The 25,629-nt window shown below is 42.7% G+C and overlaps 1 protein-coding gene across 1 annotated transcript in view; it reads left to right on the forward strand.

Annotated features, from left to right (window-relative positions):
• Nucleotides 1–25,629, forward strand: part of LOC137331314 (sodium/hydrogen exchanger 9-like) — a 313,260-nt gene that overhangs the window by 102,706 nt on the left and 184,925 nt on the right. Inside the window, exons 8-9 of the mRNA XM_067995036.1 lie at nt 5,210–5,315; nt 18,275–18,363. Of these exons, the coding sequence (XP_067851137.1) occupies nt 5,210–5,315; nt 18,275–18,363 (195 nt within the window). The remainder of the gene's footprint in view (nt 1–5,209; nt 5,316–18,274; nt 18,364–25,629) is intronic.

Consider the following 25,629-nt stretch of genomic DNA (forward strand, 5'->3'; position numbering starts at 1 on the left):
AAGGCGATCGATGAGTTCCAGAGGACTATGGTGATGGTGAGACACATCGCCCAACATCTCACCTACCTTTAATACGCAGTGATATCAACCACAGCCAGGAACACATTGCTTTCAAATGCTTGCAGTGAATTCACACTCGCTGTACAAGCTGGCAACTTCATCCAAAGGTTGATGACCCTCTGGGAAAAGAAAAACCTCCTGAAATCTAACCTAGTTCTTTGCTTATGTAACTTATTTACAAGAGCCCTGATTCTCCCTAACCTATCTAATTGAAATATGCTATCCACATAGACACAGTCTAGTTTCTTATTTTAAATATCTTCAATCAAATCTCCTCAAAAGTCTTTGATTATCTAGAGTAAAAACACCCAGCTCTCTAAGCTGATTATAGTAACTAAGGGCTTTTAAACTAGGTACCATTCGAGTGGCCCTCTGAATATTTTCCAGGGCTTCTATATCACCCATCATGTGATGGGACCAAAACTAGACACAATATTTTAGATGAGGACTAATCCAGGTCTTACACAAGGACACTATAGTGCTGCTTGTTTTATACTGGATCACTCTAGCAATACAAAAACAACAACTTGCATTTATATAGCGCCTTTACCGTGGTAAAGCGTCCCAAGGCGCTTCACAGGAGTGTTATCAAACAAAATTTGACACCGAGCTACATAAGGGGATATGAGGACAGGTGAGAGGTAGGTTTTAAGGAGCGCCTTAAAGGAGGAGAGGGAAGTGGAGGGAATTCCAGAGCTTAGGTCGTAGGCAGCTGAAGGCACAGCCGCTAACGGTGGAGCGATTAAAATCGGGGATGCGAAAGAGGCAAGAATTGGAGGAGCGCAGAGATCTCGGAGGGTTGTAGGGCTGGAGGAGGATACAGAGATAGGGAGGGGCAAGACCATGGGGGGATTTGAAAACAAGGATGAGAATTTTAAAATCAAGGCGTTCCCGGGCCGAGAGCACATTGGTGATGGGAAAACGGGACTTGGTGCGAGTTAGGATACAGGCAGCAGAGTTTTGGATGAGCTCAAGTTATGGAGGGTGGAAGATGGGAGGCCGGCCAGGAGCGCATTGGAATGATCAAGTCGAGTAACAAAGGCATGGATAAGGGCTTCAGCAGCAGATAAGCCCAGACAGGGGCAGAGACGGGTGATTTTATGGAGGTGGAAGTAGGCGGTCTTGGTGATGGAGCAGGTATATGGTCGGAAGCTCATCTCAGGGTCAGATAGGATGCCAAGGATGCGAACGGTCTGGTTCAGCCTCAGACAGTGGCCAGGGAGAGAGATGGAGTCGGTGGCTAGGAAACGGAGTTTGCGGCAGGGACCAAAGACAATGGCTCCGGCCTTCCCAATATTTAGTTGGAGGAAATTTTTGCTCATCCAGTTGGACAAGCGGTGTGACAAATGAGAGATAATGGAGGGGTTGAGAGAGGTGGTGGCGAGGTAGAGCTGGGTGTCGTCAGCGTGCATGTAGAATCTGACATGTTTTCGGATGATGTCACTGAGGGACAACATGTAGATGAGAAATAGGAGGGGGCCAGCAATAGATCCTTGGGGGACTCCAGAGGTAACTGTGCGGGAGCAGGAAGAGAAGTCAATGCAGGTGATTGTCTGGCTATGACTGGGATAGATAAGAATGGAACCAGGCGAGCGCAGTCCCACCCAGCTGGACAACGGAGGAGAGACGTTGGAGGATGGTGTGGTTAACCATGTCAAAGGCAGCAGACTAGTTGAGAAGGATGAGGAAGGATAGTATACCAAGATTACAGATGTCATTTGTGACTTTGATAAGGGCCGTTTCAGAACTGTGGCAGGGCGGAAACCTGATTGGAGGGATTCAAATATGGAGTTGCGGGAAAGATGGGCACGAGTTAGCTTTTATTATAGCCTCGTGGCACTGATCTTGAACCTTTAGAGATTCATGTACTGTAACAGCTAGGCTTTTCTTCCTGATCAACTGACTTCAGTTCAGTACCCTGCATGTATACACGTGCGTAGCACTAGCCCTACCCATATATGCATAACACTACATTTATCTACACTAAATATTATCTGTCAGATGCAACCCATTTTCCCATCACATCAAGATCTGATTGTAGTCGATTTTTTTTTCTCATTCAAGGTTCTAACTTGCACAAATCTTCGTGCCATCCACAAACTTGTGGACAGTTGTTCCACCACCTTCACGATGTAGATTGTGAAGAGCAACGATCCCTGCGGGACTCCACTAGTAATTAGTATTCAGAAAACTCAACAGAAAGACCGAAATAAGCAAAGATGTAAAATTAACACTTTGAGGGTTTGATTCTTAAGAATAAGGATCCTTTACAGCAAAACCCATGCTTTAAACTCAATGCACGCAACTTCATATTTTTGACAAGAAGAGACCCACAGTCAAATAATCACCAGCAAGAAGATTAGACAAGAAATACAAAAATAAAAAAGGGAGTGTTGAGAATGGAAGAGAATTTTCATGGAATAATAAAGTATCATGTTACTAAGAACTCAATTTCATGGAATTAAAAAAAACAAATGTGTGTTTCAAGGCCAGTCCATGGGAAAGAGACAAGCAGTCAGAGTTGTGTGTGTAGGAGAAACCCTCTTTTTAAAATATGTTCCAATTACATTCTTATCTGTGGGAAAACATAAAAATGAGTGATGTTTAAGAATTGCAAATGCAGCCAGCAAATGATATTCTGTTTTATATCAACTTGAAAAATTCCTACAGAACTGTATGGAATTGCAAATAGCGGTGACCTCTGAGAGTCACAAGTGAAAGGCCATGTACTTCTTGTCTTAATGAGGAATGGTTTAAAGGAGAAATAAAAAAAAACAATGAAGGAAAGTGAGACATAGAATTTTTTTAAAGTTAGAATAAATGATGAACTACTCCAGTGACTTGTTGAGGTAAATGCATCCTGTAGTGTGGTACTGAGCTATGCAGAGTAGAAAGGCTATAGGTTGCATCTTTGGTCTTTGATTTTGTCAGAGCTCTAGTGAGGACGATACAGTTGGTGTTGGTATCACAAAGCTAGCGAGGAGTAAATTAGCCAGAGTTCCTGTTATTGCCCAGTCTTTCTCTATATTATGGTCGTTGCTTATCTGAATTTTCTTCTCTCTTAAGTTTAAAATATGCCCTTCTTTCTCTACGTCGGAGCTGTGTTGAAATTAAGAGTCAATATACTCATCTATTCTAACTCATTCGTTCCTAGGACTTCAAAACTTCCTCTATTTCATCTCCTCCTACAATCTTCAGGCTTTTAAAACCAAAGCTTGGCATCACCAAATCAATAATTTAAAAGGAAAAAACTGCAAATGCTGGAAATTGAAATAAAACTCAGAGGCTAGAAATTTAAAGTAAGTCCATCAGCATCTGTAAAGAGAAAAGGCAGGTTAATGTTTCACATGCTGTTCTTCCTGGTTTACCTCTTCTATTCTGTCCAAGCTCGGTGGTGTACTGCATAATAGAATATGGCCCTTCACCTTTCTCACTTTTAAACAATGACCTCTGCTGGACAGTGCATGTGTGCAAGTAGGGTGATGATTGGATCAGTTATGGCTGTGGTGCACCTTATGGTCAAGTAGTCTGCTGACACTACCCAGGACCCTGTATGAAGAATAGCTAACTTGCATGAGGTACCAGAGCACAGAACCTACCCAAGCATGAGTCAATGCCTTCAGAAAAGATCTCCAGTTCGATTCCTGGTCTTTGCTGCTCAATAGGGATGACAGTAGAAACCCATCGGCCATAATATTCCAGGTTCAGGAAGGGAAAATCAGACAGTTCCTGTTCCTGATCCCAGCTGTAAATGTGAATGGGCAATTGCCAAGTGAGGACAGGATTGGCCTAGGCTGCGATGTCCTCTGCAGTTGGATAGCCTACTGACATTCGCAGTCAAGGTTCAAGGTGGCTAATGGCCACTTGGGCGAGGTACTAGTGAGTAACTGCCATTCATGGAACCGGTAACCCAGTGAAGGAGACAATGTCTTGAGGAGAGGGGGATTTTTTTAAAATTATTCGTTCATGGGATGTGGGCATCGCTGGCAAAGCCAGCATTTATTGCCCATCCAAAATTGCCCTTGAGAATGTGTTGATGAGCTGCCACCTTGAACTGCTGCAGTCCATGTAGTGAAGGTTCTCCCACAGTGCTGTTAGGAAGGAAGTTCCAGGATTTTGACCCAGCGACGATGAAGGAACAGCGATATATTTCCAAGTCGGGATGGTGTGTGACTTGGAGGGAGAAGTGCAGGTGGTGTTGTTCCCATGTGCCTGCTGCCCTTGTCCTTCTAGGTGGTAGAGGCCGCGGGTTTGGGAGGTGCTGTCGAAGAAGCCTTGGTGAGTTGCTGCAGTGCATCCTGTGGATGGTACACACTGCAGCCACTGTGCGCCGGTGGTGAAGGGAGTGAATGTTTAGGGTGGTGGATGGGGTGCCAATCAAGCGGGCTGCTTTGTCCTGGATGGTGTCAAGCTTCTTGAGTGTTGTTGGAGCTGCACTCATCCAGGCAAGTGGAGGGTATTCCATCACACTCCTGACTTGTGTCTTGTAGATGGTGGAAAGACTTTGGGGAGTCAGGAGGTGAGTCACTCGCCACAGAATACCCAGCCTCTGACTTGCTCTTGTAGCCACAGTATTTATGTGGCTGGTCCAGTTAGGTTTCTGGTCAATGGTGACTCCCCAGGATTATGATGGTGGGGGATTTGGTGATTGTAATGCCTTTGAATATCAAGGGGAGGTGGTTAGACTCTCTCTTGTTGGAGATGATCATTGCCTGGCACTTGTCTGGCACGAATATTACTTGCCACTTATAAGCCCAAAGGATGTTGTCCAGGTCTTGCTGCATGTGGGCACAGACTGCTTCATTATCTGAGGAGTTGCGAATGGAACTGAACACTGTGCAGTCATCAACGAACATCCCCATTTCTGACCTTATGATGGAGGGAAGGTCATTGATGAAGCAGCTGAAGATGGTTGGGCCTAGGGCACTGCCCTGAGGAACTCCTGCAGCAATGTCCTGGGGCTGAGATGATTAGCCTCCAACAACCACTACCATCTTCCTTTGTGCTAGGTATGACTCCAGCCACTGGAGAGTTTTCCCCCTGATTTCCATTGACTTTAATTGGGAGAATGGGAGAAATTTGATGAGAAAAAGAAATGGTTTATACTGTACTGTGTTTTCATTCTTTTTCCTTAACACACACTGATTACTTAACGAAATTCACCAAACTCTGTGAGTTTGCGATGCTGGAGACTGGGATATTCTTCTTGTTGTCCTGGAGTGCTTTTCTCTCGGCAGAGGCCAGCGGCCTTACAGGTGAGTGAGAGCAATGCATGCAGACATCGCCATTATCGGGGCATCTTTAGAAAAATCAGCAGACCAAGTGAAGAGATTAGAAACTTTTGTCTCACATACTAGTCAGGAAAGCCTAAATGTAGCTGTTGTGGAGTGTCTTTTGTGTTGAGCCAGTGTCTTTGTAAATGTGCTGCTTCTCTCTAAATGCTTGAAGCTCCTAATGCATTTCCATCAAGTTAATGAGAATTTTTATTTCCATGAAATGCTTAATTACTCTGTTATTGAAAATTTGTTGTGTTCATTTCCTAATGAAGTTGAATTATCCTCATTCTCTGCCCTCTGTAGCCTCTTAAAAACACTTTCACCCTGCACCACAGTTGAGGGGCCAGTGAGTTCCTGAGAATTTCTTTGCAGTTTTTGTTGGTGCAGTTATGTGGCTGTTTTATAAGGGAGTTATTTCTTGGGTGGGGGGAGGAGTTTTATACATCAAAACATTATCATTCAGCTGATAAAGATGTTCAGTCAGAAAACTCATCCACGTAACCAACCAAAAGTTCTGCTTTTTAATATTAATATGTTTTCTTCAATTCTAAAAAAATAGGGACATTTTCCCCTCATTTATGAAGTTCTGTAGGCACACCCAATACCAAAAAGTCTGTTCACACATCTAGCAATACTGATGTGCATCAAGTTCTGATGATGAATCAGTGTTGGTGCAAACATGCTACTTCCTTTCTGTGTCCAAGTGCAACCAGTGTGGGCTGAGATGAGTCTCATTAACATCTAATCACTTGCCTTCCATCTTGCTAGGGAGAGCCCGATCTCCAAATTGTGCATTCTTCCAGACTGCCTCTCCCACAATCTATTTTGTATAATAAATCTTCAAAACCAAAGTGATATTTTTTCAGAATCTCATTATTTGGATGAGTGCATTTGAAATAAATTAGAAGTGACTGTGTGAACATACCTTTGAAGGAGGGGCAGCTTTAATTTCTGCTGTTGGCATCAGAATTGTTTATTGTGTGACGCTACGAACAACAATCTGCCAATTTAATATACAAGTATATTTCTGGTGTTGCTTGCAGAGGTGAAGGTGACTCTCTGTATAAATATGTATAATAGAGGCCATCTGCTATGGTGTTGCTCACAGCGAATTTAAAAAAAATAATTGAATGCATAAATAAAAAATCTTAATGACCCTGACCCATCTTGGTTATCCCACTCTATAATGAGTTCCTCATAAATTGAATTCCACATTTTGGAGGACCAGGCCTCTGTACGTCTGCATTTTGATAAATCAAGTTCCAGGCATCCCATCACAATTATCATGCCTCTTGCTATTTAGTTTCTCATAAATCAAGTTGCAGGGTTCTGCAGATCCAAACCTCTATATGTCGATTTACTCAAAAGTTGAGGACAAGGTGTCTCTACATTGTCCTCTTGATAAATCAGGTTCCAGGCTTGTCCAGGTACACTCCATCTGTCTGCCATTTCATTCATTGAAGCCTATCATAAAGCATAGATTAGAATTGAGAACATTTAATACAATAAAAGCCATTGCATTATCAGTGGACTTTCTCTGCGTCTGAGCCTAGTAGGATTGTCATGGTGACTGAAGAAATTTCTGTAATTGGTTATATTCTGTTTTGATTATCTCACCAACCAGAAAGCAGAAAAACTGAGATATTACTTAACCAATCAGAAATGAGCAAATTATGGACACAAAAAAAATTATCATATACTAGTCGATCTCCCATGGTGTTGCACACGGGAAGTCTAGATCACGTGTAGTATTCAGGTGAAGCAGGGTTAGAGGGAGGAGGATAACTAGACAAAGGTGTGCAGACATAATTCAGTCACTATTTGAAAGAAAGAAAGAAAGAACTCAGGAGGTGCCAAAGTGTTTTACAGCCAATGAAGTACTTTTCGAAGTGTAGTTGCTGTTGTAATGTAGGAAACGTGGCAGGCAATTTGCGCACAGCAAAATCCCACAAACAGCAGTGAGATAATGCCCTGATAATCTGTTTTGCTGATGTTGGTTGAGGGATTTACATTGCCCAGGACAGCAGGAGAACTCCCCTGCTCTTCTTTGAAGTAGTGCCATGGGATCTTTAGAGCAGACGGGACCTCAGTTTGACATCTCATTTGAAATACGGCACCTCCAACAGTGCAGCACTCCCTCAGTACTGCACTGGAGTGCCAGCCTGGATTATATGCACAAGCCTCTGGATTGGGATTTGAACCGAAAACCACCTGACTCAAGAGCAGAGAGTGCTACCACTGCGCCACTGCAAGGCTGACAACTTTTAAAGTCATGCATTCCATCCTTATTTTTATAATACTTTGGTTTTATATTATAATTTATAGTTAAATGGCAAAACCTATGGCATTTTAGAAACAGTGAAGTATTAGTTGGTTGGAGCTGGGAGACACCAAATTGAGGTGCTACATCACTACCAGTGGTTGGAAGGTGTAATAACGAGGTAGTTTCCAAAGGAATTTATAATGAGTGGCTGACACAAAAGTGTGACAAAAAGAAGTAAGATTTTGTAGACAGGATGTGTATATAGACATAAGATCTTAACATATTAATATAAGTATTGATAATGGAAACCAGTAGACTTTTTTTTATTATTCTTGGGATGTGGTCGACACTGCCAAGGCATTATTTATTTCCCATACCTAGTTGCCCTGAGGAGATGAAGAGTGAACTTAAGGAAATTGCAGCTCATCTAAAACTGGATGTTGGACAAGGAGTCTGATAACACAGGCAGTGGAAGGTTTTAGAGAGGTGGTAGTGCTGGGTGTCATCAGCATACACGTGGAAGCTAACCCCATATCTGCAGATAATGTTGCCAAGGAGCAGCATGTAGATGAGGAAGAGGACAAGGATTAGATTCCTGGGTGGCTCTGGAGGTAACAGTGCAAAGGCTGGAAGAGAAACCATTGCTGGAGATACTCTGGCTGCAATTGGATAGATATGAGTGCACCCGAGTGAGGGCAAACCTACCGAGCTGGACAACGAAAGAGACTTGTTGAGATACAAAGGATCACAGTCACAGCGGATGTCATTTGTGACTTTGGTTAGGACCAGATCGGTTCTTTGGTAGAGGCTGAAACCTGATAGAAGAGATTCAAACAGAGTTGCAAGAGAGGTGAGCATGGATTTGGAAGGCGACAACTCATTCAAGGACTTTGGAGATGGGGCAGCAGTTTGCAAGGACAGTGGGGTCAAGGGTGTTTTTTGAGGAGGGTTGCTGACTGCGGTTTTGAAAAGAAAGGGGACAGTCTCTGTGGAGAGGGAACCATTTGCAATGTCAACTAGCATGGGGACCAGGAAGAGCAGTTGGGTGGTCAGCAGTTTAGTGGAAATGGAGTCAAGGGAGCAGGAGGTGGGTCTCACGGACGAAATGAGCTCAGCAAGATGGGACTTAAATTAGAAAGACATTGGGGCTTAGCGCAAGGGCAGGGAAATCTGAGCGGAGGTTTGACTGGTGAGCAAGGGGAAGAGAGAAGCAGCAGAGGCAGCTGAACACATCATCTCAGTCTGGTTACAAAGAAGTCCGTGAGCTCCTTGCACTTGTTGGAGGTGAAGGTTCACCCCTGCCTCAGCCCATCTGCTGCCAAAATCCGCATCCACATCTTACTCCCCTCCAAGCTTGACTATTCCTATTCCTGATTGTCCTCCCATCCTCCACCCTCCATAAACTCCAGCTCACCTAATACTCTGTTGCCCAAACCTAACCTGCACCAACATCTGCTCACACATCAATCCTGTGTTTGCTGACCTACATTGACTCCCAGTTCCTCAACGCCTCCCATTTAAAATTCTCATTCCCATTTCCACGTCCCTTTCCCATCTTTGTAACCTCCACCAGCCCTACAACTCTTCGACAACTCTGCTTTCCTCCAGCTCTGGCCTTTTGTGCATCCCCCATTCTCTTTGCCCCACTATTGGCGGCCGTGCCTATAGCTATCAAGGCCCTAAGCTCTGAAATTCCTTCTCTAAACCTCTCTATTTCACTTTCATCATTTAAGACCCTCCTTAAAATTTGCCTATTTAACCAAGCTTTTCGTCACCCCTCTTAATATCTCCTTCTTTGGCTCAGTGTTAATTTTTGTCTGATTACACTTCTGTGACGTTTTGGGACAATTTGTTTTCATCTAAGGTGCCATATGAATGCAAGTTGTTGTTGTTGAATGCATATATCTGTTTAGTGTTCTTTGGAGCTAGGCTGGGACATATTTTCAGTGTGATAGATGGCTAGTTGAACAGTTCTTCCAACTCATTGCTACTGACAGAGTGACAGTTCAATGGAAACAGACCTTTTTAGTGATTGCTGTCAGGCCGTTGATCTTGCAAGCTGAGTGCATGTGTGGGATAAGTTAATCTATATGCCTCAACAGTGTAGTTTGACTTTCTGCCAGGATTACTTTGACCACCAAACCTAGCCTTCCTGACAGGCTTTTGAAAACCTTTCTTTAGTCTCTTCAGTTGGACAAAGGAAGGGATTTTGATTTGTAATTTGTCTTTTAATTTTTGTTACATTTGATGACTTCTCCCACTCCCCTTGTATCCCATCTTAATTAACTTATAACACACTCCATCCTATTGGGCAGTTGATAAATTATAAGCTGGGTGTGTTCTTAGCCGCCTGTTACACGCCCTGCTCGATAAACGGTTCCATTGAAGTCGATGGGACTGAATGGGGCGTATGACATGCGTCCGATGTGACACTGCCTGTCTTGCACGACCACCCAAAACGAATTTGTACCCTATTTGTACCCCATAACAGCAGTAACCAATGTGACCAGATGCTGGTCTGAACATCAGATTTTTCTCAATCAGAATTGAGCCAGTCCCCACAAATATTGCACCCTCCACAGCTGGATTAACAACTATTTCAATATTTCAATACCCGGTGAAGTGTTAAAAGATCGTTATTGCAGCCTAATCACGATTAACAGCTAGTTTATGTTCCTGCTAACAAAATCACAGGAATCGCGTGTTAAAATTGGATAGCCATGTGGTGAAGGATAGAATACTAGAGCCTGGTCTTTAGTTACTTCCAGCCTTTATTCACAGAGATTCCCCTTACACACACATCACAGCCTAGCTAAGCTCTCCTTTAAAAAGGATACGAGAGTCTCCAATTGAAACCCACCACATGAATACAATTAACATTGTACATTTCAAAACTGCATGTTTCTACGATTTTATAAGACGATCAGAAACTACCATGCTAAACAGGCATTTTGCTTATTTTTCAAAAGAAATCTGACCCCCTGCTGAACCTAATCAAAGAATTGCTGGAGCAAGATGGAAACTGCAATACACCAACAGAGTCCTTCCCATCTCAATCAGCAAAAAATATATTTTTTAAAAATCCAGTAGATAATCTTTTCATTACAATTAAATGTCCCTGAAGATTATTTTGAAAAAATTTAAATTTTTTATTGAGTTCAAAAAGCCTATTTGTGACAAATTTGAACATTGCTTTAATATATTCAGTCTTTAGGTACAAAAAAAGTGGAGTTTTAAGAAATTATTTAGAAAATGTGAAGCCTGTCACTTCTTTACGGTGGCGATTGTTAAATCTTCATTATTGTAGCAGCTGCATTGAGAAAGCAATCTTCTCTTGCGCGAAACTCATTTCACTCTGATGAACAATTTTACTCTTCATTTAACATAAATCTGGAACCCATCTCTTCGGTGTCCTTGCATTAACCCTTTTATTACTGAATTCCAATCGCAGCCTCTCCGAAGAGAAGCACTTTGCAGTTTCAGCACCCAAATGAATTAGAGAAATGATTGAAAGAACAAAAGGACATTTCTCCATTGCTGTCATTGTTCTCCAGATCAGTGCCCAGGCCAGATCACTCTGTTTAATATCCTACAAGTATCTCCACTATGTATTGACCACTGCATGTTTGGAGAGATTCTCTGCTGTCTTTGTTTCTATTTGTGGAATATACACCCCTGATTCATAGAGAAGCCACTTCAAAGGTGGATGAGTCACCTGTCGGGTGGACTGCCTAATGAGCAGTACTTGTAGGGCTTACCCAGGCATCAGTATCCATCACTGGGCTGAATATTTCTAACACTTGTTTACTTCTGACCATGGGCTTTGCAATTGTCCCATCATGGGTTAATTCACTTGGCTTTATCTTAGTAGGTTGGTGAATTGCTGGAGTCTATAATTAAGGATAGGGTGACTGAACACCTCGAGAATTTTCAGTTAATCAGAGAGAGCCAGCATGGATTTGTGAAAGGTAGGTCGTGCCTGACAAACCTGATTGAATTTTTTGAAGAGGTAACTAAAGTAGTGGACAGGGGAATGTCAATGGACGTTATTTATATGGACTTCCAGAAGGCATTTGATAAGGTCCCACATAAGAGACTGTTAGCTAAGTTAGAAGCCCATGGAATTGAGGGAGAAGTACGGACTTGGTTAGGAAATTGGCTGAGCGAAAGGCGACAGAGAGTAGGGATAATGGGTAAGTATTCACATTGGCAGGATGTGACTAGTGGAGTCCCGCAGGGATCTGTCTTTGGGCCTCAATTATTCACAATATTTATTGACGACTTAGATGAAGGTATAGAAAGTCTCATATCTAAGTTTGTCGATGACACAAAGATTGGTGGCATTGTAAGCAGTGTAGATGGAAACATAAAATTACAAAGCGATATTGATAGATTAGGTGAATGGGCAAAACTGTGGCAAATGGAATTCAGTGTAGACAAATGTGAGGTCATCCGCTTTGGATCAAAAAAGGATAGAACAGGGTACTTTCTAAATGGTAAAAAGTTAAAAACAGTGGATGCCCAAAGGGACCTTGGGGTTCAGGTACATAGATCATTGAAGTGTCATGAACAGGTGCAGAAAATAATCAATCAAGCTAATGGAATGCTGGCCTTTCGATCGAGAGGACTAGAGTACAAGGGGGCAGAAGTTATGCTGCAGCTATACAGAACCCTGGTTAGACTGCACCTGGACTACTGTGAGCAGGTCTGGGCACCGCACCTTCGGAAGGATATATTGGCCTTGGAGGGAGTGCAGCGTAGGTTTACTAGAATGATACCCAGACTTCAAGGGTTAAGTTACGAGGAGAGATTACACAAATTGGGGTTGTATTCTCTAGATTTAGAAGGTTAAGGGGTGATCTGATCGAAGTTTATAAGATATTAAGGGGAACGGATAGGGTAGATAGAAACTATTTCCGCTGGTTGGGGATTCTAGGAGTAGGGGGCACAGTCTAAAAATTAGAGCCAGACCTTCAGGAGTGAGATTAGAAAACATTTCTACACACAAAGGGTGGTCGAAGTTTGGAACTCTCTTCTGCAAACGGCAATTGATACTAGCTCAATTGCTAAATTTAAATCTGAGATAGATAGCTTTTTGGCAACCAAAGGTATTAAGGGATATGGGCCAAAGGCAGGTATATGGAGCTGGATCACAGATCAGCCCTGATCTTATCAAATGGTGGAGCAGGCATGAGGGGCTGAATGGCCTACTCCTGTTCCTATGTTCCTAATTGCTATCTGGGCTATCAGTGGTCTGTTCTTACAATTTATCGTTTTGAGTCTTTCAACTCGTATGATTGACAGTTGTGATAAGTGTGATGGTATCACTTTTGATCTTTTTGGTCCCAGCTTGGGCTTCAGAACAAAGGGAGGAAATGTGACTGGGCCTGATAACATTGATTTTTCATTCTTCTCGCTGTGCTGCCATAGGGGTAGAGGGTAACGGGACTTCGTGTGATTGAATTTCACATTAAACACCTTGTCCAAAATAAAAAGTTTACTGCTGAGAACAATTAGAAATTCAGGACTTATGTTGCTTTAAATGAGAGTAAGTTAATTGAAATCTGATATTAATTTTGCTTCTGTTAATCTTATTTCCTAATAAGCTTGTCTTGTTATTTTAGCCTGAGATATGTAGTCCTTCAGACTTTTTTATGCATCAGTTGCAAAGGTCGAATGTGTATAGTGAAATCCCATATCATACCTTAGTGATATAAAGGGTTAATTGTTGTCTACTATGCCAGTTACTTTGCCCATAAAGTTATATTCTGGCTTATAGGGAGCGAGGGTGCACCTTTGGAAGTGGGGACTTTTGCGTTTAGCATGAAATAAATGGGGTGAAATTTGCTTGATGTGGACCACGCTGCCACTGGAAAAAGGAACCAACCTTATGTAAGATTAGTGTAGTCAGCAGTAGTGCAAACTGACAGCATTGTGCAGGGGCAGAGCCTTCATCTGCCTGCATAGGATCAGGTGACCAGTCTACCCATAGCCAGGGTCTGCTGCTTTAACTTAAAGCACAGTGGAGTTTGTGAAGCAGCAGAGTTACTTGGCACATGGCATTTATTTAGTGCCGAATCACTTTTTTTTTTATTCGTTCATGGGATGTGGGTGTCGCTGGTGAGGCCAGCATTTATTGCCCATCCCTAATTGCCCTTGAGAAGGTGGTGAGCCGCCTTGAACCGCAGTCCGTGTAGTGAAGGTTCTCCCACAGTGCTGTTAGGAAGGGAGTTCCAGGATTTTGACCCAGCGACGATGAAGGAACGGCGATATATTTCCAAGTCGGGATGGTGTGTGACTTGGAGGGGAACGTGCATGTGGTGGTGTTCCCATGTGCCTGCTGCTCTTGTCCTTCTAAGTGGTAGAGGTCGCGGGTTTGGGAGGTGCTGTCGAAGAAGCCTTGGCGAGTTGCTGCAGTGCATCCTGTGGATGGTACACACTACAGCCACTGTGCTCCGGTGGTGAAGGGAGTGAATGTTTAGGATGGTGGATGGGTTGCCAATCAAGCGGGCTGCTTTGTCCTGGATGGTGTCGAGCTTCTTGAGTGTTGTTGGAGCTGCACTCATCCAAGCAAGTGGAGAGTATTCCATCACACTCCTGACTTGTGCCTTGTAGATGGTGGAAAGGCTTTGGGGAGTCAGGGGCTGAGTCACTCACCGCAGAATACCCAGCCTCTGACCTGCTCTTGTAGCCACAGTATTTATATGGCAGGTCCAGTTAAGTTTCTGGTCAATGGTGACCCCCAGGATGTTGATGGTGGGGGTTCCAGCGATGGTAATGCTGTCGAATGTCAAGGGGAGGTGGTTAGACTCTCTTGTTGGAGATGGTCATTGCCTGGCACTTGTCTGGCGCGAATGTTACTTGCCACTTATGAGCCCAAGCCTGGATGTTGTCCAGGTCTTGCTGCATGCATTTGTCAGGACATCTGCATGTGGTGAACTTCTTTGAAGTGCAATCACTGTATCCATATAGTTGAATAACTTGCAAACAATTCTCCCAATGTCTTTGTGTGTATCATTAATAAAGATTGTTAAAAAAAACAATAGTCCTAATATTGATTGCTGCGGGACTCTACTAGTAATCAGTCCCCACACAGAACCACTATCTTTAATAACAACTTTTGCTTACAAGAGTGCAACCAATTCCTTACCCAACCCAAGATTTGCCCACAGGACCCCATCTTCTCCCATCTTCTCAAGTAGCCAATTGTATGGCATCTTGCCAAAAGCTTTTTGAAAATTTGAGTATACAGTGTCAACTGGACTACCTATATGCTCCCACCTAAACTTCCTAATGTTGCTTTGCTGCAATGTGTGAGTGAGTAAAGGGAGCAAAAATAACAAGAAAATAATGGTACTAGTCTTGAGCTTTGGGAAGACCTCCAGCTTTACACTGGCCCAATGCATCTTTATTTTGAGACCCCTGGAGGTCAAACATGGCCTGTTTAGAATAAATCAGGGCTGTAAAATGAGATGGTACTCCTATTTAGGTTTTCCTTCTCCTACCATGAACCATCTTTGCCCTGCAAAAAGAGTAGTAGTGTTGAGATATTGCAAGTTTGAAAAGCACATGGAGTGAAAGCCAACAGTCCAAACTGCATGCCCAGCTTTTGCCTGAGTCAATGAACATGTTCATGGTAGGCTGTGCTGTAAGCTTGCTTTGTGGCCTCACCTTTCCAAACGATCATGCAGAAATAATTCCAGTTTGAAGTGTGTCCCGCTGCAGAATGCGCATGCATGGGAAGCTTAGAAAGAGCAATTTTGTGAACTCTTTGTATGCTGTATAGGAGGATGAGAGGAAACTCTCCGTGATATGCATAATTTGGTTAGCTATTTGTTATAGTGAAATACTGGCTAGTCTTATCTTGGCATATTTCCTGAGACTATTGAACTTCTTCCTTATCTACTTAATTGCCCTTCTATATGTTTGAAATTGCATCTACTCTGGCAGCTACCTCCTGCCAAACAGTTTGTATGGGCTCAATTTTAAACTGAGGGTGCATTGGGGCCGGGGGGGCTGCGAAAATTGCAAAAATGCAGAGCAGGTTCGGAAGCCGGCTCCAACCCGCTGACTTCCGAGTTCCCCGCGCGCTTCCCGAATCCAGAAGTCCCGCCGGCAATTAAAGCCGGCGGGATGATCGTTAAAGAACCAAATGTACCTCATTGAGGTACTTAGGGTACTTGTGACATATTAGGTAGTTAGGATGATTTTTAACTTACCTGGGCGGCTTTCCCACTGCTTCCGATTCACCTCTGGTGAAGCCAGGCGTGAAGGGCCAGATCAGGCAAAAATAAACTAAATAAATTAAATAAAAAAACCATTGCACAAAGTTAAAACACAATCAACCTACCTTTCCACCCTGCTCCAATGTCTGATATCCCTCTCAGCCCCGATGTCCCTCTACCCCCCCCCAATCTTCCCGTCTTCCCCCCCCCCCCCCTCAACCCCCCACCGAACTTTTGTTCCAGCGCCAGATGATGTCTCGCTATCTCTCTCTCTCTTCCCCCCACCCCCCGCCGCATCCTGTGTTGCAGCTCCTGTAGGCAGCCAGCCTGTCAATCGTCGGAAAAGGTAAGTTTTTTTTTTATTCGGGTTTGCCACACGCACCATCACCCCTTCCCCCCCACCCTGCCCCGCTGCCAACCCGCCGCCATTTCAAAATTGAGCCCAAAATTTCTTTCATGAAGAGTATGCTCTGGGATCACAAAGAGGGTATCTCTCCTTTGCTGCCCTGTTTCCATCTGCACCTCCGAAGCTCCATATGGAAATGGGGTTACTCTGTATCTTTGTGCAGCCATTTTTCCTTCTATCCCCAGCAACAAAGAAGCAGCTCCTTTAAATAACATCTGCAACTGTGTTCTATTCCCTGTCCATGGCTGATGGCAAGCTCCTGCACACAGACATAATCTAGAGCTCGCCATGATTAAGTAATGATGCCAACTTTGGAAAATACCACGAAGTGGGCCCAGCACGTTGATGCTCACTGCTCTGTGGTCTCACACTGGAAGCTGGGGATGGTGTTAATGGATCTACATGTGAAGGAAATCAATATCATTGGGGCAAGGGTATTGTATCTGTCTGTGAGGCAAATCAATATATTAATGCAGCAGTGTTTCTAAGGAGATTCTCAATATTGTTGCTGTTTTTAATTGGTTTCTTTGCTACAATAACTATGGCAATGTGCTAGGAAGATCAGTGCTGAAGAGAAATGATATGGGTGCAAGGGTATCACCATGGGTGATTCAAGTTGTGATGGTGCCATTTAATCTGAAAATTAACAGTATGTTGCGAATGGTGCAACACAGTCGGGTTCATCCAGCATATTTCTGTAGAGCAATATACACAGTAATATTGTAATCTTCTTTGATTAAGTATGATACTTACGTTTGTCTGAAGTTGAACTCTCTCTGCACAGTGCTAGTTTTCACACAAAGGATAGTGGAAACCCCCCCAAAAGACTGTGGACTGTGGGTCAATTGAAATTTTCAAGAGTGAGATCGATAGATTTTTGTTAGATAAAAGGGTATCATGGGATATGGAGCAAAGGCGGGTAAATGGAATTGAAGTACAGATGAGCCATGGTCTAATAGAATGGTGGAACAGGATCAAGGGGCTGAACGGCCTACACTTCCTATGTTCCTGGTTTTTCTGAATGACAACTGGTAACATATAGAGGAGACCACTGAAGTTAGTCCCCAAAAAATGGTTTCATGTATAAGTAAAATGGAAGATTTGTTTAGTTCCTAAGTTAATTTGCTTCAAGACTCATGAAGAATTAACCTTCCTAGTACTACCTGCTAATGTATCTATCTTATCAGGTGCGTCCCTAATCAGAATTATTTTAGTCTTTTTTAAAATGGATTTTGTTCTCTTTTAAGGTGAGAAATAGCAGTACTGGAATACTTTGCGTACTTGCTAATTAATATTTGTAAAATATCATCAAAAGCAAACAACTAAAAAGAATGTAACAATTAGTCGTAAATTGAAGTCCTGATGGTAGGACTAACTGAGAAAATCTACTTGCAGAGTGTACACAAGATGCACCCGTATCATTACCTTTGGCATGTAATCTGCGTGCGCGCAATGTGAACCTTAAGAAAACAAAATGAAACTTTGCATTTGTTGAGCACCAATTCCCACACTGTTGTGTGCCAGTTCCAGAGATGCAAGGCTGGTTGTGGCACCTATGTGAGTTTAGGATTTGTACCAGGCAATTGCTGCCACAAACTCTTGTGTGTCTGTGACAGAGTAATAAGTGAATGAAATTGGCTCAGTAAAAGCTCTGGCAGCCAGTATATAGCAGCTGACAAAACTGTCTGGAGCTGCAGCAAACTGAATAAGGCACAGACAAACAGTTGACCATTGTGAATGGGTCGAATCAGGTAATAACGACTGCTCCCAGTTAAAGCTACAGGCAATAACCAATGTCCAGTGGGTAGTATTGTTCTGTTCAATCATGGCCATAAATTTCTTTAAAGGGCTCCCAAAGAATCCCACATTAAAAATGGCCTCAATGTAAAGCACCTTATTTAGAGGGGGTCCTGAAGGTGATGCTTCCTCCATAAGAGGTCCTGATGACAAACCACTCTCTCTAATGGTTAGCATTAAACGTCAAGTATTTTGGAGTCACGAGACAAATTGAACTTCACTAAAAGTTTTTTTTTTCCTATTGTAGGAATTGTTGCTGTTCTTTTCTGTGGAATCACTCAAGCTCATTACACCTATAATAATCTTTCTGATGAAGCAAAGATGAGGACAAAGCAGGTAGGAAATACGAAAAGTTTATACAGACCTATGTACATTTCAGTGATAATGTACTTTATATAATGCATCTTTTGGGAGTTAAAACAGAGATTCTTGCACTAGAGGTATTTATTGGAACAATTGAGGCAACGACAAGATAGATTTCGGTGAAGAGCACCTTTCAGGTGATTTGATTTCATGTTTTCAAAATGCCAACTCTACTCCGTCCCACACAGCATGTTGCTGCTCCTTAAATGAGTCTAGTGTCTTAGCCTCAACTATTGTTCCTGGCAACTCATTTCAACTGTTGATTGTCCTCTTTAAAGAAGTACTGAGCAGATTCACTCAGTCCCTGCTACAGCACCCCCTCCCCCTGCCAATCTGGGTACCTATTAAATTGGGACTGCTCATCTTCTGCTTCAGCCCCACCTTATCACTGCTCCTGGAGCTGGAGTACTCTGGGCAGAGGAGTGAAGCCAGAGCATTGGAGCCAGGTCTGACTGAGTGAGGAAAGAAGGAAACTGATGCCTGGAGTTGGTGATGGGAGGGAAGGACCGAGTGAGTGGCCTGACTTTTTTTTAAAAATTCATTCACGGGATGTGCGCATTGCTGTGGGCATCAACCGCATTGCTGTGGGTCTGGAGTCACATTTCGGCCAGACCAGGTAAGGACAGCAGGTTTCCTTTCCTAAAGGGCATTAGTGAACCAGGTGGGTTTTTACAACAACCCGGTAGTTTCATGGTTACCATTACTGATACTAGCTTTTTATTCCAAACTGAATTTAAATTCCCCAGCTGCTGTGGCGGGATTTGAACTCATGCCTCCGGATTATTAGTCCAGACCTCTGGAGTACTAGTCTGATAACATAACCACTATGTTAACATACTCGTGGGAGGAAGCTCAGTGGGTGGTGAGGAGTGGAGCAGAGAAACTGGCTGAGCTTCTGCCCTTTTGCATCTTACACCAGAATGCTGGAGCTGAGCAAGAGTGGGACTGGCTACCCATGACCCGCAAAGAGAACCCCTGCAGCCACAGGTCGAGATAACGGGCGCCCCATGTTGAGAGAACTGTGGAGCTGGGAAGAGGCTAAGAGTGAAAAGGGCCACCACTGTCCCAAAAAAAAAAGAAATTTGATGGAATCTACCCTTGTGTGGTTCACATGGTCCAATTCGATAGCTTCATCAATATTGGAGACATGGGCCACATGATTCCCCCACACCATTCAAATCACTGGAGGAATAATGGAGAGGTGGGTCATGTGATTCCCATCGAACAGTCCGATCATTAGGAGGAAACACTGACTCTATGAGCCAGTCGGCTTGCCAGAAGAGGACTAAGTGCAACAATTTTAATAATATAAGAAAATGGATAACTGTGAATGATTACAGATAGCAAACTAATCAAGTGGTTTCTATATAGACTTACCTCAAGTTACATCGAAACTGCAGCACAGAAACGGGCCTTTCGGCCCAACTGGTCTATGCCGACCTTTATGCTCCACACGAGTCTCCTCACTCCATACTTCATCTAACCCTATCAGCATACCTTTCTATTCCTTTCTCCTTTGTGTGCTTATCCAGCTTCCCCTTAAATGTATCTATGCTATTTGCCTCAACTACTCCTTGTGGTAGCGTGTTCCACATTCTTACCAGTCTTTGGGTAAAGAAATTTCTCCTGAATTCCCTTTTGGATTTATTAGTGATTATTTTATATTTATGACCTCTACTTTTGGACTCCCCCACAAGTGGAAACATTTTCTCTACGTCCACCATATCAAACTCTATCATTATCTTAAAGATCTCTATCAGGTCCCCCTCATTCTCTTTTCAAGAGAAAAGAGCCCCAGCTTGTTCAGTCTTTCCTGATAAGGATACCCTCTCAGTTTTGGTATCATCCTTGTGATTCTCTTTTTGCACCCTCTCCAATGCCTCTATATTCTTTTTATAATAATGGAGACCAGAACTGTGCACAGTACTCGAAGTGTGGTCTAACCAAGGTTCTATACAAGTTTAACGTAACTTCATTGCTTTTCAATTCTATCCCTCTAGAAATGCACCCAGGTGCTTGATTTGCCTTTTTTATGGCCTTATTAACCTGTGCCACTACTTTGAGTGATTTGAGTATCTGTACCCCTCGATCCCTTTGCTCCTCTATCCCTTTTAGACTCTTATTATCCAAGCACTATATGGCCTCCTTTTTCTTCCTTCCAAAATGCACCACCTCACACTTATCTATATTGAAATTCATTTGTCAATTACACACCCATTCTGCAAGTTTATTAATGTCCTCTTACATTTTGGCGCATTCTTCCTTCGTATTAACTACACCCCCAATTTGGTATTGTTCTCAAATTTTGAAATTGTACTTCTGATTCCCGAATCCAAATCATTAATGTAAATTGTGAACAACGGTGGTCCCAGCACCGATCCCTGTGGAACACCACTTCCCACCTTTTGCCAGTCTGTGTAGCTACTCTTAACCCCTAGCTTACCCTAATTGGTTCAAACTATAGTACTTTTCCTGGCATCATCTTCCCCTCTCCTCTCTCTGACTGTGTGAGGCAAAACGTTTTGGTAGGAAAAAGAAGGAAAGAGGGTAGACACTCATTTGTAAAATGTTGAAAGGTGTAGATGAACAGAAAGACCTAAAAATTCATATATGTAATTCTCTGAAAGTGCAAGTGCAGATAGATAAAGCAATGGAAAAAGGCAAATAGAATTTTGAGTTTTACAAATGGAGGCATTGGGTTTTATAAATCAAGTACAAGAATAATGACCTTATAAATTTGTGCAAGGCATTGGTTAGGCTGCAGCTGGAGTAGTGTGTGCAGCCTTGGGCACCCCATTATAGAAAAGACATTAAAGCCATAGAGAGCATACAGAGTAGATTCATTAAGATAGTGCCAGGGATGGGAAACTATAGTTATGAGATGAGACTTGAGATACTTGGACTATTTCCACTGAAGCGGCGAAGTTAAAATTAGGAGGGGTTTTGACAGAGTGAATCGGGAAAGAGTATTTCCTTTTGGGTGGGGAGTCAATGACAAGGGGTCATGAATTTAAACTTAACAATCAAAGAGTGAAAAGAGAGGTTAGGAAAAATTCTTTGCAGTGTTGGGTTTTTTTTATTCGTTCATGGGATGTGGGCGTCACTGGCGAGGCCAGCATTTATTGCCCATCCCTAATTGCCCTTGAGAAGGTGGTGGTGAGCCACCTGTTGGAACATGGAATCCTTTGCCACAGGGAGTGACTAAGGCTGAGATCATTGCATCTTTTAAGGGAAAAGTAGATAAATATTTGAAACAGAGAATGACACAGGGAAATGGGGAGAGCAGGGCAATGGAATTCATTTTGGATTGTTCCAGCAATGGGCTGAATGACCTCTCTCTGTGCTATAAACTATATTGTAACTATATAAGCTGTGACTGTTTGTTTCTCTGTAGAATTGTACAGCAAGATGACAGATACTAAGTAAACTTTGTCAGGGCATATTACAGTTTCTAGGGTGATATTTTTCTTAGTAAAGGTCTCCATTCATGTCTCCATTTTAGATTACACCTCTAACTCAGCCGTTCTGTGTTCGCTTGGATCTCTTCCCCCACCACTCTCGATTTTCCTCCTCGGCACTCTTACCCCTTGGGGCTCACTCTTGCACCATGAGTGGAGTTTAGAAGAATGAGAGGTGATCTCATTGAAACATATAAAATTCTTAGGGTAGATGCTGAGAGGCTGTTTCCCCTGGCTAGAGAGCCTAAAACTAGGGGTCATAGTCTCAAGATAAGGGATTGGCCATTTAAGACTAAGATGATTAAAAATTTCTTCACTTGGAGTTTTGTGAAGCTTTGGAATTCTCTACCCCAGAGGGCTTTGGAATGTCAGTGGTCGAGTATATTCAAGACTGAGATCGATAGGTTTTTGGACACTTAGGGAATCAAGGGATATGGGGATAGGGTGGGAAAGTAGAGTTGAGGTCGAAGATTAGCCATGATCTTATTGAATGACGGAGCAGGGTCGAGGGGCCGTATGTCCTATTCCTACTCCTATTTCTTATGTTCTTATGACAGAGATTGATATGCACACAGTTGGGCCAACCCAGGATTCAGAGTTAAGTGAAAATGGCCTGTTCCTTTTGCTGACACCAATGATGCAGGATAGGCCTGACCTATTGTGCTGCCTGTTGCTGCAAGAGCAATGGTGAGACGAAGCAGCAGTACTGAGGAAGGCATCGTTCAAGGGCATGGATAGTGGGCAGGAATGTGGTGCACTGATGAGATTTCAGTCTTGAAGTCACTGTCTATTTTAGTAATATATACTTTGGAGCTAGGTGGAGAAATTTCGGTTTTGGATTTATCTCCACATTTGTGTTTTTACTGATGAACCAGAGTGCTGCCCCCACAGAGTCAGATTGCAGATTCTAGGCTGTAATTCATTTTATATAATGACTTCATTTGGATCCATTTTAGGCCAATATATTGCACATGGTTGTCGTAGCAACAGGTCAGATTTATATTGTTACTGCAAATAAGATAAATTGTTTACTTAAAAAAAATCCAAACCACAGTGATATTTCCATCTTCCACTAATGGCCTTTCAGATTAATGTTGAATTATGGGCAGCTTTGTGTTGTCCACTTGCATCCACTCAGAAATCCGTTTAACTTTGAGCCTTTACAGTCGCCAGAGAGGAGATTTTCAGCCAGTTCACCTGCGCTATTTCTGTGCACAGCTACAGAGGAGAAAGAGCAATGTTACAACCAACTATCTCACCTGATTTCCAGCGCCAGTGTGAGACATTTGTGAATCCTGCATTCATATGCAGCTCCTGAACTATGGCGAGCCTCACCAGAACTTAACTGTGTTGGGTCTCACTGGGTCTCGATAATAAGGTAGAATTGTATACCAATGACTGGTCTTTTATAAAATTCATTTTTGGGATGTGGGCGTTGCTGGCAAGGCTGGCATTTATTGTCCATCTCTACTTGTCCTTGGGAAGGCGGTGGTGGGCCTTCTTGAACAGCTGCAATCCAGAAGATTCTAGTGATGAAAATTAAAGACATATTGAGGCCACACCTACTCCACTAAATGGTGCAAACATTAAGGAGTTTGTGGATTCGTTTTTAGAATAAAATCTCAACTTCCCTTTTTTTGTTGGTTTCTGCAAGATTAGACAGTGGTGCTATCTGGTTTCAAGAAGAGCTAATGTACAAGGTTATTCCCACGTCTATTGAAATAGTATTGCTTTTTCCACTGGGATAGATCAGTGCATACAGTAAAACTGTTTTGTTTCTAAAATTTAGATTTCCACTAGTATGCATGAAATACCCCATAATTCAGTATTATAGATGGACATATCTGGTATTTATCAGGAGGTACACATCTTGGGCCATCTGGAAAAGGGGAATAGAGGGCCGCTCTTTAGGAAGTTTCCAGACCTCTTGAATCAGCTCAACTGGTTATCCCTCAGAAAGAGGAAGTTTTCGTTCAATAAGTTTAGACTACATTCGAACCTTGGTCACAGAATTGGACGAGCAAACCACTAGTGCCACTCAGTTCCTGGAATTGATTTATTAACTAGAATCAACATTTATATTAGAAAAACCATTTCTGCAATATCACTTTCTAGTCTTGGTGCTATGGAAACTTTCTCATATTCATGTTGTGAGCTAGATTCTGCAGTAGGCAGTTTCACTTTGAAATAATTGTGTGTTTTAAGGACGCTGGTGTGATAACACATTTCCCAGTGGCTGGGCGCAGATCTGTAAGCCTTTACTTACAATACTTTTTATGTTGATGTTGCCCTTGGAGACAGCGCAGCCACTGGAGGTGCCAGCTGAAACCACTTCTTTCAGAAGTGGGTACTATTTCCAACAGCAGTGCCACCTCATTTATTTTGCAGTCTTAAAACTGTCATGTAAATGCAGCTCCAAATAAATCTGTGCTGCCCCCCACTTCCCAATCTGTTGGCATCGTTCCTGCTTCTTTTGAAATGCTGATAGTTTCATTTCTGAAGGATTCTCGATAGGACTAAATGAACTCCTCAAAAGCAAATTGGAAGAAGTGTATTAAATTTGCTGAGATTTTCAGTATGTGATCAGTGAGACTCTGAGCATCTGCAGTGCTTGTGAAATGAGTGAATGACCAAAAATATTTACATTCCTGTAGATAGGAGATCTTGTTATTTCAACTGTGTATGTGTTAATTCTGCTCTCTCACATTGTTCCTCAAACTGTGTCATCAGTGTTCACAGTCAGTGCTCCATCTGGTGAATTGCCGAAACTCTTCGTATGCACAGGGACACTGTCAATCACAGTGATATCTGGGAAAGCAAACAAGTTTGGCAGATACATCCCAATGATAGCACTTAAATTAATCAGTATTTTTATTCATTATGTTTTGCTAGTTTTCCCTTTGCTCCTTCCAGGTGATCATAGGCCCAGATTGTGATTTGTATTTTGATTTTCCCAGTTGCTATATTTAGATGAGGAAGCAGTCATAATTTATAATGGCCATAACATATTGTGGGGCATATTGATCCTGAGTTGAGCATCAAACTTCACATCCAGTCCATCAACAAGACTGGCTACTTCCACCTCCGAAACATGGTTAATCTCTGTCCCTACTCGCCCTATTGTGGCTGAAATCCTCATCCATGCCTTTGTTACTTCCAGATTTAACTTTTCTGACATCCTCATCACTGGCCTGCTGAGAGCCAAGTTACATAAAATCCAACTCATTCAGCTCTCTGTTCCCTGTATCCTCTCTCGCTCACCTATCGCTCCAGTCTTTGCCAGTTACCATTGGTTTCTCATCCTTCAGCACGGCAATTTTAAAATCCTCATTCTTGTCTTCAAACCCCTCCATGGCCTCGTCCCTTCTTACGTCTGCAATCTCCTCCAACCTACATCCCCACCCACATCCCTCCACTCTTCCTACTCTAATTTACTGTGCATTTACCCCCTCTTTGCACTCTACCATTGGTGCCATTGCACTCTGGGACTTCTTAAACCCCTTTAACTTACTACATCTCTCCGCAGCTTCAAAAGCCTCCTTCAACTGTGCTTTCAGTCACCGTGCTCTCCTACTCTTGCTTGGGTCTGTCCCAACTGTGAAATGCCTTGGCACATTTTGCTATGTTAAAGGTGCTATATATATAGAAGTTGTACATTTTCAATCATTCATTAACATTACCTATACTCATAACGACTTTCTCAGTAACATTAGTGAATGGAGAAAAATATCCCTATGACCTCCTGGAACTAGGCAGTAGTCTTTTGCACCAGTATCTTGTA

The sequence above is a fragment of the Heptranchias perlo genome, chromosome 13 (genome assembly GCF_035084215.1).
Source record: "Heptranchias perlo isolate sHepPer1 chromosome 13, sHepPer1.hap1, whole genome shotgun sequence".
Lineage (NCBI taxonomy): Eukaryota > Metazoa > Chordata > Chondrichthyes > Hexanchiformes > Hexanchidae > Heptranchias > Heptranchias perlo.